A 20,192-nucleotide genomic window follows, 5' to 3' on the forward strand; every position below is an offset into this window, starting at 1 on the left:
AGCTGCAGGAGTGACCCCATGAGCTCCATGCACTACACAAAATGTATGTTGTGGAACTCAAGTATAATTATTCAGAGTGGAAGCTGCCACAGGACGTGTTAGCGAAACATAGGGAGTCAGAAAATTGATGTAAACCCATGTTGACAAACACTGCCGCCTCAGCAGCAACGCACCAGGGCCAGGGCTCAGAAACCAGCACTGTATGAGCCATGCTGACCAAGCCTTGGTCCTACCTATCCCTGTCCCACCACCACATCTCAGGGCCAATGTATACCCATGCAGGCAGGGAAGAGGCAGCGACTGCTGAGCCAAACACAAGATGTTGGCCAACTCTTCCAAAAGCGCCGTCAGCTCTTTCATATCCACATGAAGCAGATGGTGTTGCAGCTCAGAAATTTCTTTCCAGAAGGAGCACGTGTAGGAAACCACGCAGCGAGAGAGGTTGGTTTATTCAGGGAGTTTTTGTGTTGTTACACTGGCTAAGAGACTTTCCAGCTTGTGTAACCTTTATTTTCTATGTGCACAGTTCAGCTGTAGTCAGGCTTGCACAAAATTACCCACATCAATCCCTAAGGTTGATGAGATTTAAATATATCAGCTTTAGGATGAGGAAGGCTGAATCAGCCCCTCTGGGATTCCAAGCTGCAGATTCAGAGTTACAAGCGTTTAAGCCTGAGGACATGGTTTTGAACTGCAACTCAGTCATAAATACATGCCTCAGTGCTCATTATTCCGTACCATAATCAGGTTGGATTCTTTTTTCCCTGTATTTTGCCTTTGAGGCATAGGTAGTTCATCGATGTCTTAGTGAGACGAATGAACATCCCAGTTCTCATGCTGAAGGGACCGTGAGGGATTTTAGCCAGGAATAACCTCAAAGAGTGACTCCTCTTTGAGGAGTCATACTGGAGATACAAGGAGAAGGCAAGTTTCCTGCAACACAGGTGCCTTTGAAGGAGCTGGAACAGGAGCTGCAGGCACTGACAGACTCTGGCTTCACCTTTCCACCAGATTCACAATTTGCACTGAGAATTTTGCTGGAGTAAGGAGCTATCCAGATGACATGCATGGATTTACTTGCCACTGAGGTGGGATTACATCCCTAAGTAAGGCTGTAGCCACAGTGGTAATTAGCTGCACAGTGATTGACTTGGACAACGTAGAGACTAAAATAACATGCAACCTGTACACATTCCCAGAGAAGATGCTGGAATGTATCGTGGAGAACTGGTGAAACTGTTTGTGTCAAAGCCATTTTGGGGCCAGTGGAGGCAAATCACGGCCTAATTAGTCCGTCTAGTCTCAGCACGACTGATTCCGGAGGGGTAATGGGAATTTCTTCCAGCTGCTTTCCCTGTTATATTTTATTTTCTTAGGTGGGGAAGCTCTGTAGAAAGATAATGCTGTGGTTACAGCACATGACTGGTTCTGCTTTCATTTCCCTCATGGTTTTAGGCAAATCACTTCATGCCTCTGTGTTTTTTGACTTTTCCTCCAGTGCAAAATGTCTTTTCTCCCAAGAGACACTTGAAGCTCAAAGTCGTTGCTTTTAGTGACTTCCGCATGGGATGTGCTGTGAAAGCATTTGAAAGCAATTGAAAATACGACAGAATTGCAGTGGAGTGAGTCCTCTGAAATCCTGGCACTGTACGTGTGTTCCTTTAATTATTGTGTAGGACTGAGCAATAAAGGAAAACTTTTAATCTCACTTTGTAATAAATATTGAACATTAAAAGCTAAATAATAAAACTCAAAGGCAGGGTGTGTTAAAGCTAGATTAGTAAGACATAAGCAGGACATTAAAACTAGATCTTTCTTTTAATCTTTTAGTGCTAAATTACCCAATTAAGAAAAAAGTAAAGACAAAATATTCACATGACAAAAACTTCTTTGTCATCACTATAAAGTATTCCTGTGTCCCTGAAGGCAGAAGCACTTCATGTGCAAGAAATGGAATCACAGGCATTGAATATACATAGATGCCATGTCTTGTTTTCCCATTGTGGAATAATATCCTGAATTAGAGCTGTATACTTAGGCTGGAGAGATTTGTTAAGGATTAATAAATGCTGTATAATAGATGTTCCTCCCCAAAACATCACAGAAGACTTCTGGAACAGTGAAAAGATAAAAGCAGGACAGGGAACGGGAGGTGGATTTAGATGAGATATACAGAATAAATTCTTCCCTGTGAGGGTGGTGAGGCCCTGGCACAGGTTGCACAGAGAAGCTGTGGCTGCTCAATCCTCGGAAGTGTTCAAGGCCAGGTTGGATGGGGCTTGGAGGAACCTGGTCTAGTGGAAGGTGTTCCTGCCCAGGGCAGAGCAGTTGGAATTGGATGATCTTTAAGGTCCCTTCCAGCCCAAACCATCCTGGGATTCTATGACAGCCCCTGCCCAAGGAAGCTGCCCCACACCTTGACCAGCCTCGCCAGTGGCAGGTTCCTGGCATGGCAGACACAGGTGTGGGTTCCATACACAGCTTTAGACACACACAGAGCTGCAATTTTCAGGGAATGCTTGTAACAACAAAAGCCACTCGGTCACATCGGGTCTGCTGGAATGAGGAGAGCCCCAGTGAGCACAGCCACACGTCCTCCAGCCCGGGCAGAGTCAGGCGTAAGCAGAGCCTGGTTTACTGGTGCAGAAAATTATGCCCCAATAAGCCCCGAGTATTGTAAGGAGGGGGAATGAAAACAACAGCAGCACTGAGGTGGAAGACTTTCCCAACGGGACTTTTCTCCTGAGATCCAGCAGCAGAACCGAGGGGCAGATACGGAGTGATCCAGCTGAGTTGTGCCAACATGACGGATGGTGCACAGGGCAAGGCAGAGCTGAGCTCCAAATTGCCTCCACCTGGCACAGCCAGCTCAGTCAAGCCTGGTTTTTGGAGCCCCAACTCACTGATTTCACCAGCGTCCTTTGTCGCTCCATTATTTCTTCAGCCTACTGGAGAAATCACAATTAACCACTGGTTAATTTAATCTTGCTGTCCAGATTAAATCCCTTACTGCTTAGGCTGGCAGTTTTTATCCTGGTGAGGAGTGAAGCCCTGCCAGCTTTCCCATGGGAGCCTTGTCTGCAAAATGGGAAGGCACTGGCATGTGTGCTCTCTGGAGCTGCCTGCTCATGCACTGCCCTACACACTGGCTTATTGTGACCCCCCAAAAAACCTCCTAACTGGGATTTGAGTAGCTGCTGGGAGACCTAAGCTGTGAGCAGGGCTTGCAGAAAAGAGCAGCTCCCCTCCAGATCTATCCAATATGGGATATTGTTTCTCCTTTTCTTATAAAGTGGGTTGAGAAGGTAAGTGGAACATGCTGGAGCAGGAAGAAGTGACCGATGGTGGATATTAAAAGGATTCTTTAATTACAGGATCTGAAGACTGAGTCCTTCATGGAGATATTTTTAAATTGTTTCTTTTTTTTTTGGAAAAAAATCCCAGTGCTCCCAAGGAGTTCCCAGTAGCAAAAGCCCTGGTCTTCTGAGCATTGTTGGCTCTGATCCCTTGAAGATGGGGCAAAAGAAAATGCTGTGCTTGTTAGATCTCTCCTGTTCAACTTCTCCTGCAGAGAAGTGTTTGTTTCCTTCCATCTGCTGCTTTTGCAAGGAAGGAAAATCAGCCTGTTCAGACACCAGGAAGTTCTTCAGCATTAGAACAGCAAGCTGGAAACGCAAAACCAATAATGGGCCGAAATTATCATACCTAAAAATACTCTGCATGACCCAGCCCCAGAGCAACTCAGATAATGCAGACGGCAGGGAGTGGATCTGTGGAATGTGGGCAGCACAGGGGCACGTGCCTGGCTCTCCTGCACCGTTGCAGCTTTTTCTCTCACCAAAGCATGTTTTGCTTTTACTGGGAGCTGCCGGCTGCCTCCTGTGTCTTTGTGCTCTGTATCTGCTCAAGCCACTCGCACGGGAGATGAAAGCCAGATCCTCTACAGGCAGAGCCCCACAGCTCTTGGATTTAAACTGAGCCCATCCCTACAATGGGATTGTTTCAGGCCAATCCTCAAAGGCAGCAGCTCTCCACACCTCCGAGGGGGCGCAGGGCAGGTGAGGTGGGAGGCAGGATAGGGTGGCACTGCCCACAGGCTGCTCTGATGGCAGACAAACCACACAACCCGCAAGTCACCCCAGGGGGGACACGGTTCTTGCCCTACAGCTACCGCTGTGGGAAGTCTGTGGTGTCTCCTGCAATCAATTCCTACGAGGGCTGTGCCTCCAGTATTTGCTTTTCCTAAATCTCCGAGCCCTCGCTGCGTTTCCATGGTAACACTAAGGGATCCGATGTGGGTTATTTGGAGACTCGAGGTTCTGGTAGAGAGAGCATCTCTCTCTGCTGAGCCCTGCAGCAGTTTTGGCTTTGTACACCAGAAGCTGCTGTTGTGCTGCAATAGCGGTGATGTGGAAACTCCCGTGTGTGTGCAGGTCAGGAGTGCACTCACCTTTGGGCCAGCAGCACCTGGAGAATGGACTGAAGCAGTCCCAGGATGGGAATCGTTCAGATCTCAGCCAGGTCCCCTCCTCCTCTCCACCCCAGCAGAGGAACAGCCCCTGCTTAGCCCAGCACCTTGATCCTGTGCCTCTGAACCCACTGATAACATGATTCCTGCCAGTGTCCATGGGACCAATGGGTCTGTCACACTGATACGATCCCAATGGGACAAGTGGAAGAGCTGTTTCACACAGAGCCAAAGCCCAGGCTGCCCTGCACTGCAGGGAGCTCCTCACCCAGCACCAGCCACCAAGAGACCTGCCTGCCTGCTGGCTGACCACTGCTCATGGAAACACATGGGGCTTGGAACTTATTTAGTCTCTGTGGCTTAAAACCCTTCCTGTGTCTGACCACAGCCATCTGGCTACAGCCTGTCACACCCATCATTCCCTATCCAAATGCAAATCGTGTTCTCTCCACGATGAGACAATACCAGGAGCACTGGTTCTAGCCAGGTCATTTAAATTATTAAAATGAGAAGGAACTGCTCGGGCTGGATCCCAGCAAAGCAATTTGTATCTTATTCTTTCTTCTAATGAAAGTTAAAAGCTTTCTAACTTTGAAGTAAGGGCTTTGCATCCCAACAACGGTCCAAACCTGTGCAAGGAGAGGTTGGGCACATTTCCATCAGAGCTTAAAGGCAGCCAGAGCAACAACAGGAGGGTGTTTTGGGAATACCATTGTGCCAGGAGCAGCGTGGATACCTGCAGGTCGTGATCTCTCCATCCCACAGAACGACCCCAACATGCCGTGAAATGTGTCCGAACAGGATAGTTCGAGTGTGAGAGTGGCTTGTTATGATGTGACAAGGCTTTGATTTAGGGATGAAAGGCTGAAGGACGGAGTCGCGTGGATCCCTGCTGTGAGGGGGGCACCCCAGCAGAACCACATTGAAATATTTGCTGCCTTTTTAATAATGTTTTAATAATGTGTTTGGTTCCCGAAGCTTTATCTGGCCAACGGGCCCTCTTGCAGTGTTGGTGACGGCTTCATCCGAACAGCCGGGTGGCAGCCGCGGCGCATCATTCCTGGGTGGATTTAACCGCTTCCCCGAGTTTTACCACCAAACCTCGGCCCTGCCACCTCCCGGCTCCCCGGGGCCGAGCCCGGCAGGGCCGCGGGGGCCGGGCCGGGCTCTCACCGCCCACCGACGGGGCGGTGCGGGGGGCGGCCCGCGGAAGCGATCCGGGGAGGAGGCGGCGGTCCCGGGTGGCGGGCGGGCGATCCCGGGCGGAAGCGATCCCCGGGCGAAGGCGGCGATCCCCGGGCAGAGGCGACCCCGGGCGGGCGATCCCGGGCGGAGGAAGCGATTCCGGGCGGCCCCACCATGAAGCTCATCATCCTGGAGACGTACGCCCAGGCCAGCGAGTGGGCGGCCAAGTACATCCGCAACCGCATCGTCCAGTTCGGGCCGGGCCCCGGGCGGTTCTTCACGCTGGGTCTGCCCACAGGTGGGTGCCGGGGGGTGGGAGCGGGGCCAGGGTCCAGCCCGGCCCTTGCCCCGGCTGAGGCGGCGGCTCCCCGCAGGCAGCACCCCGCTGGGATGCTACAAGAAGCTGGTGGAGTATTACCAGAACGGGGACCTCTCCTTCAAGTACGTGAAGACCTTCAACATGGACGAGTACGTGGGTGAGTGCCCGCAGCCAGCGCTCCTGGCTCTCCTTCCCTGCCCTGCCGGGTGTGTTTGTCTCTGCCCTTGCGCCTGGTGCCGCAGCCGGACACCAAAGCAGTGCGTGGTGGGGCAAGAAATTCCACCTTCAAAGGGCTCCAGGTAAGATGGAACAACATTTCATAGAAAGGCAGGATCACAGAATCAGTTAGGATGGAAAAGACTTCTGAGATCATTGAGTCCAACCTATGACCAAACACCATCTTACCAACCAGACTGTAGCACTGAAGTGCCACGTCCAGTCTTTTCTTAAACACCTCCAGGGAATTAGCCAAGGTAATGATGGGGACAATTTAAAAACCTGTGGAAGAAATTTGAAGTTTTTTCCATACTGAAGGGTATTGGATGTTGGCTGTATTACACACACTTTTACAGACACTGCTGTATTTTACCTGCACTGACGTGCTGACCAGGTAAGGAGCCAGCTTGTCACTGCAAGCTCAGATAGTGTGCAGCGTTAACTACCACCTTTGCTCTGGGATTATAAAGGTCACTGTAGCTCAGGTCCCTTACTCGGTGTGTTCCCTGAATGCCCTTCATGAACTCCTGCTAAGATACCAGGGGACTGTTTCTTTTCTGAAGCTGTGGTGAAAGAGCCTCTTTGGAAGAAAGAGAGTTCCAAAGGTGAAAAATGTACAGGCTAAATATTTGCTAATGCTAATTTTACCCTGGTCAAGAATTTTTTCTGTGAACGATCCTAATCAAGCAGCATTAGGGAATAAGCAGTCCAGTGTGGGTTTATAGCATTCGAGGGGAAAAAATATGCAATAATGATATAATTATTATTATTTCTCAGGCTTTTGCACTTTGTTTTAATCACTCTTGCTAATATGAACTGGGAGGAAGGCTGAAAAGGTACTGACAGATGAGGCACGGTACACACCTGCTTTTCTGAAAATCTGCTGCATGTTAATATGGGCACATGTCTTATAGGAGCTGTTGTGATTGACCTTAATTCCGCTATTTAGGAAAATAAAAACAACTCATGAAAGCTGAGGGAGTGACAAAGGACAGACAGATCAGTGCTCCGTTACCAAAGCCACTCCAAGGGTATGGAAGTGCTTTATGTTATGATGTTTTTCCAGCTGGTCTTAGTCCTGTGCGTGCTCTGTTACCAGGTCTCCCGAGGGATCACCCAGAAAGTTACCATTCCTTCATGTGGAAAAACTTCTTTAAGCACATTGACATCTCACCAGAGAATGTCCACATTTTGGATGGAAATGCACCTGATCTCCAGGCAGAGTGTGACGCATTTGAGGAGAAAATCAAAGCAGCTGGAGGAATTGAACTCTTTGTTGGAGGTGAGAATTGTCAGGATTGTTCACTTCCAGTGTCTTTCAGGGGATTTGCAGTGAAAGGCACCCCACAGTCCACCACCCTGGGCACTGATGTGTGTTGGCAGCCTTGTCTCCCAATGTACTGCTCCCACAGTTTTCTGTTTTTCAGTCTAGTCAGTGAATTGTTCAGGAAATGATTAGCAGAAGAAATGGGAAGAGCTAGAATGATACAAATGCAAAATGTATTATAGTTGTCAGTGCTGACAGGAAACTCCTGGGAGTAGAGTCCTCTGAGCCAACAGGAGCACAAACTTCTCCCATCAGTTTGCCTTGAGATTCTGCCACCTACTTTGCTTTATTGTTGTCCCAGCACAGTTAGGGAAGAGTCTGTTGACTTCAGAGGGGCCTTTTGCTGTCATTCTACCAGACACAAATTTGAGCTTGACCAGAAGAATTGCAGGTGTTTTTTTCAGATCTGTGTTTCTGGAAGCACTGACTGTCCTTCTTGTGGAAGAGCTGTTAGCTCTGCTCCTACAGCTGACCCTCTTCTCCCGCTATCTCTGTCCCAGGTATTGGCCCAGATGGTCACATTGCCTTCAACGAGCCAGGATCGAGTTTGGTGTCCAGGACACGAGTGAAGACCTTGGCCATGGACACCATATTGGCTAATGCCAGGTTCTTTGATGGTGACCTCTCCAAAGTCCCCACAATGGCCTTGACAGTCGGAGTAGGCACTGTCATGGATGCCAGAGAGGTTAGGAGAAAAGCAGTGGCTTCCTATAGTAGCTCTGGAGCAGCTAAGAGTTATCCTGTTTTGAAGCAACAACCCTGACTGCCCTTCTCTGTGTCTTGGGGTGCAGGTGATGATTCTGATCACAGGAGCCCACAAAGCCTTTGCTTTGTACAAAGCCATCGAGGAAGGCATCAATCACATGTGGACAGTGTCTGCCTTCCAGCAGCACCCCAACACCGTGTTCGTGTGTGACGAGGATGCCACGCTGGAGCTCAAAGTCAAGACAGTGAAATACTTTAAAGGTGAGTGTTTTGACCAGGCCAGGCAGCTCTTTTGGTAGTTTTTAAGTGGTACAAGCCATGCTTTGCATTAGATGTTTCTGTGTAATCACCTCCCAAAGGAGTATATTCCTTAAATATACCACAGTAATCAGTGTGAAGGTAAATGCTTAAGTGCTCAGGGGTAAGGGCAAAGGAACAAGGACACCAGTAATGTCTAATTTCATCAGCATCCAATGAATGACAATTTTGCTTTATTATATCTACTTAAATCATCTTTTAACTTTCTCCATCAGGTTTAATGCTGGTTCACAACAAGCTCGTGGAGCCCTTGTACAGCATGAAGGAAACAGGAGCAGAGAGGAGCCAGTCTAAGAAGCCATACAGTGACTGATCTGCTCGGGGGAGTGCTGAACCAGCTGTTGGAAATAGCTGAAAAAAAAAGGGAATTTCTGCAAAAACTGATCTCATATTTGTTCTTAAATTAGCAGAATGGTCATATGGTTGCTTCTCTCCATTAAAGAGACAGATGCCAAACACCTGCCTTAATTAACCAAATGGATGGATCCAGTGCACTGTGTTCCACAAACTTCTGTCACTAACTCATTCTCTGAAGGTGAAGTCAGTGAAGGATGAGTTGTTTGATCTATGAACTGACTGTAATCTTGGACTGAAGGCTGCAAAACTGAAATGTGAGGATAAGTGAAAGTACAACACAAACCGAGTGGGTAAACACTTTGGGGTGTATTCCTTGTAATTAGGACAAGTACCTCGTGTGTCATTCTTTCTCCATGAAACACTCCTGCATTAGAATAATGGAAAATGGGAAGCAAACTTGTCCAAGTGGAGAAGGGAAAGCTTCACATGAGCAGCCCCAGAGCCAGGAGGGGGTCAGCGAGAAGATGAAGCCGGGAGGAAGATGAGAAGAGACAGTGGGACCTGAGTGGAGACAAAATGCTCAGACTGGATAGAAAGATAAAACCTCCCCATGGGGACAGCCAACCAATGGGGCAGATTCCCCAGAAGCTGTGCAGGCTCTGTTCTTAGGAGGTTTCCAAACTGTGACTGGATAAAGCCCTGGCTGAGCCCTGCTTTGAGCCAGATGTTGAACTTGTGATCACCTCAGCACAGGAGGCTACAGCAGCATTCACCCACACAGGGTTAATCATGCAGTTTGGGCATCTGAGGATGTTATTGATGTCACACAAGAAGCCCGTCATGTTCAGTCCCAGGGTATAACTTTCTATGCCCTGGTGCTTTATGAAGTACTCAAAAGGGTAGATTTGTTCAGATGAAGCAGAAGTGACCTCTCTGTGCTCAGCACTGTTCATTGTAACAGGGCAGAGCCTGAAGCAATACGTTCTCTCTCCTCACTGCAGAACTTTCCAGTGCTCTGAGTAAATGCCAAACCAGCCTCCAAGGAAATGCTCTGTTCCCACTGGCTTCAGCCTCTCTTTAATAACAGAAGTCCCACATGGGTGGACAACAGCCTGTACTAGCAAGACCCCACTAATTCTGATATGTGATTCCATCCAATTCTACCACAGGAGGGGCAAGAAAACTGACCAACGTTTATTTTCTTTATGCAGAAATTTTGTAAGCTGTTGATCTGTAATGCAACTTTCTAGACTAAACACCTTTAATGTTTTCTAAATGGTGGCATTGACTGTATCTGTGCTTGTGAAACCAAAGCTGTCCTGGAAGCAGTTTGGTAGGAATAGCTCCTGCTGCTCCCTACTTCCTTGCCCAGTGTCTGCTGGCAGGTTTCCACCAGACACCTGCTATGGTTCTGTCCTGCCAGGCAGCAGGCATCCCACATGAAAATGTGGGGGCCTTTAAAGGAGAAAGGAGGAGGCCACAGCTCTACCTGGTACCACAAAGTGTTTTTAAATAATTTAATTGCATGCAGAGAAATGGTGAAAGTGAGGTTTTCAAGAGGGGAAAAGACTGAGGGAGAAAATCTGCACTCTGTTGCCAGAGCTGCTGCTTTGCTCTCTCTACAGGCAGATGCTGGTTTTAGCTGTCCTGCCTTTGCAACACCAGCTGATTGTCCTACATGAGCAGTCATCTGCTTGTCCCTTCCCCAGAGGGTCTGTCCTCTTCTGCCTCGCTGCAGAAACTCCAGCCCAGGGGTCCCCGAATTTATACAGGGTGGTGGCTACATCACTCCTCCTCCTCCCTCCACACAAAGTCCTTGAAAGCTGAGGTGGTTCATTGCTACATCTTCCAGTACTTCACTATTTGTGCTCTGGTTCATCCCCAGCCATGGATCTTCATCCCCGTGTACCCTTTGGCATCCTAGCCCTTGTCCCATCTGGTTTAGGGGATCCAATGCCATCTCCTCCATCCAGGCAGGATAAAGGGGTTTATGCATATGTTTCTCCTTGTCACAAACATTCCCCATGCCCACATACACAGCTCAGCAGGAAGAAAGTCCCCTCCAAAGGCAGGCAGCTTTGTGATTCAGCCTGGAGAGTTAAAAACTGGCCAGAGGGGAAACAGCTCAGAGCTGAATCCAACATGGTGATCCCAGAGCAGTGTCCCAACAGCCACCCTGTCTCAGTCAGGGGCTTGTACCTCCAAGGGAAAACCAGGGCCCTTTGGGTGGGAAGGCACTTTGCACACATATATGTCCAAAACTCCATGAGCAGAACACATGCTGTGCCAGCTTCACCTGGGAGCTCTGAGCCCAGCTCTGGGTTGTCCCATTCCACAGCCCCATGGCACACGAGCACTGGAGCCAATGGCCACCTGGACACTGACCTGTGCTGCCAAATCCATACCAGAATGAAGACAAACAGAGAGACAACTGTGTTTACCATCTTAAAGTGAATTTAGTGCATGTGAAAGGTGCAGGAAATGCAATTCAAATCATTCACAATGTAAACTTTTCCTACACGCTGACCTACAGCCTAAACTGAGGTGAGATTCAGTCTCATCATCTCATCTTTTTAATCTCTGCCTCTTCTGACAGTACAGACTCTCATCCTCTGGGAAAGGAACTGAAGCAGCACTCATTTTGGCCACATATCCCAGTATAAATTTATGAACTATCATTCAAAACTGAGTGAGAGGTGATCACTTTGAGTTTCTGAAGAGTCTTCCATCTCCTGACCTATCCTTCCATGCCCTACTACTTTTGAACACAGCACACGTAGCTTTAATTTCCAAATAAACTTTTAGACTGTTCTGCAAGTGGAAAAACTTGTAAAAAGTTAGTGCTTCCCTCTGGTAATTACCTTCATGTTTATAAAACTACTTGCTGAGATTTTAGGGAAAACAATTTGCTTTCTGAATAATTTGAAGTCCAAAGCTAGTGGAAGTAAGGGATCTACTCCAGAAGCAAAAGTATGAACTAATCAAATTTCTTACGGGAAGAGTTCATAAAAAATAAATTACTTCATCATCTGAGAATACAAGGTAATTGTCAGTGTCTTGAAGAATCATCTTTGCCTGGTACTTTTCACCCTCTCACATCCTCAGGTCACTGCCTTAGCACTCATCACTGGAAAAAACAAGGAGCGGCAATGGGAGTGAATCCAACAGGAACACCGGGTTGAGTCACCAACCTGACAGAAATTTCTGGAAAAGGCTGTTGGTCATTTTCTGCCCAAGCACTCAGGGATGCAAAGGCCCAGGCACAACAGCCAGCGAGAAGGAGGTTGGGGATAATCAGCTTTAATGTCATTAGAAAGTACCAGTGACAGAGCCACGAGCTGCTTTTCAGAGAAACACGTCAGGAAATTCATAAAAGCAACAAACTTTGTTGCTGAATTTAGAAGAAATTTTCTGTACTGTATCAGAAAACTTCCCCAGTCCAAGCAGCACCACTGAACAGCTCCAGAAAGAGCTCTACAGCTCTAACAAACTGCCCAAAACCCCACAATATTCACGATCCAAGAGTCTCCAAATGTCGGTCTCCCTAAAGAAACCCCCAAATCTCTCCATGATTTGAGGCTTCTGTTTGCTTTTAAAAAAGGGGCATCTCTTGGTATATATTTTTCCAGTAATTTTCCAGTAATTTTCCAACTTCTGACTGGTTGTATTTAATATAGTAATGTCTTTAATAATCGATGTGATTGTTAGGGCATTCCATGATGATCCTGACCCCAGGATGGGTAAAGTGGTCTCCTTTGGCTTTGGCAACAGGCTCTGAGGTGTGAGTATCCTGCAGTGCAGGGTAGTTACCACTCTTCTATCACACAATGGAAGTGAAAAGCAAACAAAGGACACTAAAAAAAAAAGCATCTGTCTCTGGTTTGTTCACCTTTTGTTGCTGGGGAAAGCTACTGGTCATCGTCTTCAACTTCCCAGTACTCCCCATCATCGATGTGCATGGCTTGAAACAATCTGCAAGACAGAAAATTAGTGGTAATAATGCTAAATATGTTTAAAGCAATCTAAATGCAACAAAAAGTAAAAAAGCAGTAAGTTTCTCTTTTTTTTCAGTATCACAAACCACTCATGATGTCAATGTCAAATTAAGTAAAAGACTCTGCACTTCTACAGCTCGTTACACCAGAAGGTTTGATGGTACCTTACACACATCATATCCCAAGAAATCCCTGAAAATATTAATCATCCAAACGATATTAAAGTTACCCAGCAGGCTGCTGTTCCTGGGTGGTCTTTAGGCAGGATATAATCAGCAGCCAAACCTGCCTGCTCCAGACAACTCACAATCTCATTGGACACATGGAATTGGGCAAATAAAACATATGAGCATCAGTGGGGCACAGGGGGAACAAAAAGGCACTTGGCAGTGCTGGGGTAATGGCTGGACTAGATGGTTTTAGGTCTTTTCCAACCTAAATGATTCTATGATTCCCTGATTCTAAATTATTCTTTATAAAGCACAGGAGCTTAGTCAAGACAAGGGGAGGTTAAGCTACACTAAAATAAAAAAGGACAACAGGAGAAAAAGGAAAACAGAGTAGGAAGTGAAAAAATACTGTTGGGAGAAGAGAGAATGCTGAAAAAGGGCCAAGAACAAGAAAAATCCTGTCAGCCACATCTATTACAGCAGAATGGATGGTGGACTGAGAAATTTATTGGGATTTTGACTTTGGATCCAGGCACTACTATCCCAGTGATGGGCACATATCCCTATGGAATACACAAAGCCGAGAGACTGCCACTGTCACATCCCTCTGAGCTGCCTTTTCACCTGTCCTGACAGCAGCAGCACCCTCTTTCCCTTGATCCTTCCCCAGCAGTGATGATGTGAGGCAAGTCTGCAGCTGTTTAAAAGCAGCTTTCTGATCCAAAACCTTGTGCTGCACCTGAGCATCTTCATGGAAACACTTCCCTGCAGGCTGTGTGTCAGGCAGAGGCAGCACAGAAAGGATGAGGTCATGACCTTGACCAAAAAAAAGTCAGGAATAGGCCCACAAATCTCCTCCAGAATTTTGAAACAAAAAAAATCTTAAAAAGCAAAAGCACATCTTGAATCACTCCTGATTTTTACTGTTAGTGTTGGGTCCTTGTAAGGGAGAAAAAACTATGTCTTAAACTAGAGCTACAAATTTCAAGGTAAGAATCTGGGAGAGACTTAGAAAAAGTAGAAAATAAGTGTTCCAGTGCTAGAGGAAATACCTGTAAGCACCAACCTGTTAAAGCAGGGGGAAGAAGGGTCATTGAAGTGCCGGTAGGGGTTGGCCCTGGACAGAGAGCCCATGCAGAGCCAGCAGAAGTACTGCATGCACCCTGTGCACGTCATTTTGTTACAGCCATCGAGCTTCTGGGGGAAAAAACCAAGAAACAGCAACATCAGAATCTTACTGTGTCAGGCTTCAGTCTCTCTATGACAACAGCCCTCAAAACTATACCAGCCAATTAATACATTCAACCCCGACTCCATCACACATTGATTTTTTTTTCACTGTTCAACAGAACTGGGAGCTGGAATCCCAGCACTGTAAAGTGGCTATACTACTAAAAACACTGGAAATTAATATTTTTCTGAAGCTGGTTTTATTTCCTGGCTATAGTGTGAAGCAGCAGTAACCTGAATCACACAGGAAATGAAAGGATTCAGACAGATCCATAGTCAGCCTGGATCTGTTTAGTACTGGAGCCTGAACACCACCAATTGCTGGATGATCTCAAATCCCTGAGCTCCACAAACATCACCTCGCCTCCTTTTCCATGTAGCACAGACAGAAATGGAAAGTTCTCTTAATATTTCCTAGAAATTCCCCTTCCCTGGTGAAGCTGGAGGGTACAAACACACCTCTGTCCCAGCCTAAACACAGAACTGCCTTAATTTCTGTTAATTTCTGTTCCCATGATTTTCCAGCCTTTCCCTCCACTCTCACCTCTATATGAGTCCCGCAGCAAGGACAAGACTTGGAGTTCTTTTCCAGCCATTCCTTACTCTCCATCTCCTCGAGGGCTTTCTGAATCACTCGCTTGCCATAACGTTGTTCCAAAAATCTTTTAGTTGCCTCATCTGCTTCCAAATAGCTGTTTCGTAAATCCATTAATTTCTCTGGGGAACAAAACCAAAGCAAACCAAACAGCTTTTGTAATATATCATATAAAGAAGTCCAGCTAATTGCAGCATAAAGATTTTCAAAGGAAACTAACATAATTCATTAAAAATCAAGAAAAATATTAGAAAACGTAAAATATTAAAACCCCTCTGCCCCAAAATTCAAGAGTTTTACACTGTTTCATTATAACAGAGACTTGTCAATGGCATCAGGACAAGTCTACAATGTAAAGTAAAGTTTTGAAAATGGAATTTTCTCTGAACATACATTTAATGAAACTTGGTCACAGGATTTTGAGGCCAAACAGAGAGAGAAGCTTCCACCTGATTTCAGTATTAACTCTGACTACACAAAGTAGTTGATTCACATGAAAAGGCAAAAAAAAAATACATATATAAAATTATTCTTCCCCTGCTATGGCCTCTCAGCATTTGACAACCAGCAGTCTGGGGACCTCCTAAGCTGTGGAGTGCCATCAAAGGAATAATATTTAACTGCCAGCAACAGACCTACTCCAAATGAAATGTGTCTGGTCTTTTAGAAAGCTCACGGGGAGGAGTTTGCTTGCTCAATTTCTGACTATTTCACACAAGATTTAACTGCACCTCGATGCGTTTTTGGAGCACAGGGTGGAGGTGCCTCACCTGCGGTGACCTTGCACGGAGACACCCCGTGGTAGGTCATCTTGCAGAGGGTGCAGAAGGCGTAGTTGCAGCAGGAGCAGATGCCCATGGTGCAGCCAGGCTCCTGCATCACGGGGGTCTGGCAGCCCGGGCGGGGGCAATACACCACATCGGCCATCAGGTCCAGGCTGGACTGCAGGAGCAGCCGGTCATAGCGGGCAAAGAGCTCCTCTCCAACCAGCTCCTTCACCTAAAGGCCACAGAGAGATGTTAGGACAAAATTCTTCCCTGTGAGGGTGGTGAGGCCCTGGCACAGGTTGCCCAGAGAAGCTGTGCCTGTCCCATCCTTGGAAATGTTCAAGGCCAGGTTGGATGGGGCTTGGAGCACCTTGGTCTAGTGGGAAGTGTCCCTGCTTATGGCAGGGGAGTGGAACAAGATGAGCTTTAAGGTCCCTTCCAATCCAAACCATCCTGGGATTCTATGATTACTTGCATCTGAAATTCTGAGCCTGCTACCATCAGCAAAACACAGGAAGGCAATGAAAAAATCCCTACAGTTGGAATGAATCCACTTTATTCTCCAACAGGTCATGAAAATATTCCTAGAAATGCTATTCTAATAATAATTAGGAAAAGGAAAAGCATGCAGTGTTAAATGGAATGCATGCAGTGTCAAATAGAATGGGAGGCTGCTGATCAATGCCAGTACTAATAAACTGGGCAAAATGGATGCCAAGGCATCCAGTTTTAACTCCAATGACTCTGTGTCTGTGTGGCTCAGAGCATGAAGAAAATGTCCCCAGGAGTCCTCCCTCTGTGCTGGGCACTACTGAAGCACCTCCAGTCCTGGGGTCAGTTCTGGGCCCCTCACAAGAAAGACATCGAGGGGCTGGAGCGTGTCCAGGGAAGGGCAACGGAGCTGGGGAAGGGGCTGGAGCACAAGGAGCAGCTAAGGGAGCTGGGGGGGCTCAGCCTGGAGAAAAGGAGGCTCAGGGGGGACCTTCTCACTCTCCCCAAATCCCTGACAGAAGCGTAGAGCCAGGTGGGGGTCAGGCTCTGCTCCTGGGGAACAAGGGACAGGACAAGAGGAAATGGCCACAAGTTGTGCCGGGGGAGGTTCAGGTTGGACACCAGGAGGAGTTTTGTCTTGGAAAGGGTTGTCAGGCATTGGAAGGGGCTGCCCAGGGAGGTTGTGGAGCCCCATCCCTGGAGGTGTTCAGGGAATGACTGGCACTCGATGCTCTGGTCTGGCTGACAAGGTGGGGATCGGTCACAGATTGGATTCTGTGATCTCAGAGGTCTTTTCCAGCCTCAGTAACTCTGAGATTCCCAATGCTCACTATGCAGAGCCACACTCTGTCCCTGTAATTGGGGTGAGTTAGCAGGACTCTCCAGCCCTGTGTGCACACATGTATTACCTGGCCAGGAGTGGCGACAGAAGAACACTTGGGCTCGGGGCAGTTGAGGCAGTGGACTTGCCCGTCCCTGATCTGAATCTCAAAGTAGTCCTTCAGGCAGGCTTTGCAGTACACGTGGCTGCAGTCGGTGAAGTGCATGCACTCGCTGCCCAGCTTCTCACAGAAGCAGATATTGCACAAATACATCTTACTGTTAAAGCACTTCCTCCTCTGGGCCTGGTCAAAGTCCAAGATTTCCCTGATCAGACTCGACAACGACTCCACGTCCTGCACAGCTCTGGCATCCATGATTTCCTCCTCAGCTGTGGCAGAGCCTGCTGCACCCCCACAGTCCTTCCCAGCGTCGAGAGGCCCCAACGGCGTCCGACTCTGTGCTGTCGCTTGAGGGCACATTTTTAACTCATACGGGGACGAAATATTCAGGTAACTCAGTGTTTCTTCCTTCAGAAACTGCATCCAGGCAAATAGGACCACACAGCCTCGATTCTCTTCCCACACATTGTCCAAGTGTTTGCAAAGAGCGCTGAGCTGGAAAAGAACAAACAAGTCCTGATTTTGGTTAAGTTCTGACAGCTCCTTACTGGGTTCCTCTCCTCCCACGGTCCATAGTGCACACTTTGATTACAGACTCACCAGTTTTTAATCTATCCATAAAATACATATAAAATAGTTTGCCTCGATGCAAACTCTTCTTCCTCGGAACAGTGACCAAGCGAAAACAAGAAGGAGACAAAAGAAGAGCCAACTGAACAGCAATGTCATTATTTTTATTTAATTTCATTACCATTCCCCAGAACGCTGTTAATTATTAACTTGCTCAGCTCTGTCAAAATGTCAAAAATCTTCTGCAAACCTGGGCCTGGGAGAGCCATTTCCCACTGAGGGTGAACACAGGTGGTGATGTCGATGGGTAGTCGGGCGGGAGCTCAAAATTCAGCACGAGGGGAGGCAGGAAGCACACGGAGTACTCGAACCCACTGCTCTGGAGGCTTTCTGTGGAACTGCCTGAACCTGAGACAACCGAGGCAGGTTGAGAAATAACAGGAAAATGAAAACTAATGAACCGTCACTGTTTATGACAGCACCCAATCTTTTTTTAATTTGATAAGTTTCCGGGGTTAAAATTATCTGTTTGACCCTAAATAACTAAACTCAGTGCAGTAAAATATCATGGGGTTGTAGCTCTGTGATTAAAGCAGAACACCACAACTGTGAAATGTCAAATCCTGCTCAAACCAGGAACATGGAAAGACATATCCTCAAGGGAATAAAAAAATAATAAATGAACTTAATTATTCTGAAGAAATACTATTACTCATCTGTAAAGTTTATTAAAGGGTTAAACTACTCAAATACAAACCCCAACACTACCACAATCCCAGCAAAGGCTGAGCCATGGTTTGTCCAGTCACTGCTCCTGCAGGACACTCCACAACCAGCAAACGAGCTTGGTAAAACCTCCCTGGGGATAACACAAAACATCTCAACTCACCACTCACAAAAATTTTGAAGTCTTGAGGCAACTCCAGACAAATTCTTGTTTCTCCTCCTTGGGCAGACTCGGCTCTCTTAAACTCATCTTCATCATAGATGCTGGCCAGAGCCAACAGCTCATCCTCCTGAGCTTCCTTGTCCTCTGAAGACATTTAACTTTCCTGTGGAGTTACCACCACTCTGCAACATGAACTGAGTTAACACGTCCTATTCCAGTGATTAATTTGGGATATCTATGTTATACTACTATAAGAGTTAGAAACCCAAGTAACTGATCTTAATCAATGTGAAATATAATTAAAGGTTTTTTACAGGCTGAAAAAAAATGGTAGCTTTATAAAATAAAAAACTCCCACGCACAACAGAATATTGAAAAGGCAGAAAGCAAACCGAGTGTTAGTAGGTAAAGACAGATGTAAGGGAGGAAATAATGAAATACAGAGATAGCACAAGTGACACAGGGACATTTCACTGATGTTTGAAGGAGAAAATAGACCCCAAAAAACACATGAAAAAGGAATTAGTAACAGTAGCTCTTGTCCAATGTTCTAAAGCAAACAAGGAAACAGCCCTATTTGTGATTAGTTATTGAAGATGTCAGTAAAAAGGTTCAAATCCTGCACAGGTATCTTACAGATGCGCCCCTAGAGTATCTCAGTTCTAGATTTGGGAAAATAAAGCCACATTTGATGGATTACCTTCAGACTCACAGCAGCGCGGTGGGAGGGCCGAGGTGCTGGTCCGTGACCATTCCTGTTTGGGGCCGGGGTCAGGCACTTCTCATGTAAGGCACGAACACGTCGGTGTTTGTGGGAGGAACCAGCGGTTCTGGCAGCGGCTCTGGGGCTGCGGGAGGACAAACAACACACGCTCAGGAGTTAAAGGCCCCTCCGCGCTCCCATCCCCAACACTCACAGCACCGCATCCGAACGGGGGATGATTATTCCCAGCTGGATGTTTATTCCCAGCTTGAGGAGCAGTGGCCGCGTTGCGCGTCCCGGGCAGACCCGGGGGCCCCAGCACGGGGCGGGCACGACCCCACGGGGATGGGGGGGGACGGGAGGAGTTCAGGAATAACCCCCAAATTCCAGGCCGAGCCTGGCGCCGGCGGCCCCGCCGCTGTTATGGCGGTTGCCGCCGTTCCCACCGCTCCGCCTGACGCCGGGAGCCCCGCGGGAGCAGCGGGAGCACCCGCGGCCCCCGGGGCGGAGGGAGCCCCGGCCCCGCCCCGCCCGGTCCCTCACCCAGGGCAGCCGCGGCCGTGCGGGCCCGGGGACGGCGAGGGGGGCCCGGCTCAGCCCCTGGCGGAGCGGCGGCGGGGAGGGGAAGGGGAGGGAAGGGAAGGGACGGGAAAGGACGGGAAGCGCTGCCGGGCGGAGGAGGTGCCGGCCCAGCCCAGCCCCGCAGCTCCCCCGGCGGCCGGGAGGGCCGGGCCGGCCCAGCCCGGGGGTGCTCAGGGAACGGCCGCCCCCGCCCCGCCCCAGACAGGCACCGAACGGGTACCGAGCCCCCCGATCCATCAGCGATACTTCTTTACATTCATACATTCACGTTCAACACGAAGAACTTCTTCCCGTGGAGGGTAACAGAGCACTGGAACAGCTACCCAGGAGGGGGGGCGTTGAGTCTCCTTCTCGGGAGACATTCCAAACCCACCTGGACTCGTTCCTGTGGCTCCTGTTCCAGGTGACCCTGCCTGGGCAGGG

At 48.0% G+C, this 20,192-nt stretch overlaps 2 protein-coding genes across 5 annotated transcripts; one reads left to right on the forward strand and one right to left on the reverse strand.

Moving 5' to 3' along the window:
- The first annotated feature begins 5,668 nt into the window (after nt 1–5,668).
- GNPDA1 (glucosamine-6-phosphate deaminase 1) lies at nt 5,669–10,111 on the forward strand. The gene is made up of 6 exons (XM_032703093.1): nt 5,669–5,951; nt 6,028–6,129; nt 7,288–7,470; nt 8,016–8,200; nt 8,307–8,481; nt 8,754–10,111. The coding sequence occupies exons 1-6, from the start codon at nt 5,828–5,830 to the stop codon at nt 8,849–8,851; spliced, it is 867 nt and encodes a 288-aa protein (XP_032558984.1). The 5' UTR covers nt 5,669–5,827; the 3' UTR covers nt 8,852–10,111.
- Nucleotides 10,112–12,497: 2,386 nt separating this feature from the next.
- RNF14 (ring finger protein 14) lies at nt 12,498–19,829 on the reverse strand. 4 transcript variants are annotated; one of them, XM_032703089.1, is made up of 9 exons: nt 19,731–19,829; nt 19,185–19,332; nt 18,485–18,647; nt 17,846–18,003; nt 16,993–17,520; nt 15,596–15,824; nt 14,775–14,947; nt 14,067–14,197; nt 12,498–12,807 (listed from the first exon to the last, which is right to left on the reverse strand). In XM_032703089.1, exons 3-9 carry the CDS (start codon nt 18,636–18,638, stop codon nt 12,744–12,746), a joined length of 1,437 nt encoding a protein of 478 aa, XP_032558980.1. In that variant the 5' UTR covers nt 18,639–18,647; nt 19,185–19,332; nt 19,731–19,829; the 3' UTR covers nt 12,498–12,743. The 4 variants fall into 4 exon arrangements, with proteins under 4 accessions (XP_032558980.1, XP_032558981.1, XP_032558982.1 ...); XM_032703090.1 differs by having other exon boundaries at nt 19,185–19,324; nt 19,731–19,807; XM_032703091.1 differs by lacking the exon at nt 19,731–19,829 and having other exon boundaries at nt 18,485–18,666; nt 19,185–19,626.
- Nucleotides 19,830–20,192: the final 363 nt, after the last annotated feature.

Source organism: Chiroxiphia lanceolata, chromosome 15 (assembly GCF_009829145.1).
Source record: "Chiroxiphia lanceolata isolate bChiLan1 chromosome 15, bChiLan1.pri, whole genome shotgun sequence".
NCBI lineage: Eukaryota > Metazoa > Chordata > Aves > Passeriformes > Pipridae > Chiroxiphia > Chiroxiphia lanceolata.

What these genes read in the sequence shown, in the direction of transcription:
- GNPDA1 (XM_032703093.1), top strand. Translation starts at nt 5,828, where the DNA reads ATGAAGCTCATCATCCTGGAGACGTACGCCCAGGCCAGCGAGTGGGCG. An exon ending in CTGTCATGGATGCCAGAGAG is followed by an intron (nt 8,201 to 8,306) that starts GTTAGGAGAAAA and finishes CTTGGGGTGCAG; the next exon opens with GTGATGATTCTGATCACAGG. An exon ending in GACAGTGAAATACTTTAAAG is followed by an intron (nt 8,482 to 8,753) that starts GTGAGTGTTTTG and finishes TTTCTCCATCAG; the next exon opens with GTTTAATGCTGGTTCACAAC.
- RNF14 (XM_032703089.1), bottom strand. Translation starts at nt 18,638, where the DNA reads ATGTCTTCAGAGGACAAGGAAGCTCAGGAGGATGAGCTGTTGGCTCTG. An exon ending in CTTCAAAATTTTTGTGAGTG is followed by an intron (nt 18,004 to 18,484) that starts GTGAGTTGAGAT and finishes CGGTTGTCTCAG; the next exon opens with GTTCAGGCAGTTCCACAGAA. An exon ending in AATGGCTCTCCCAGGCCCAG is followed by an intron (nt 17,521 to 17,845) that starts GTTTGCAGAAGA and finishes GTTCTTTTCCAG; the next exon opens with CTCAGCGCTCTTTGCAAACA.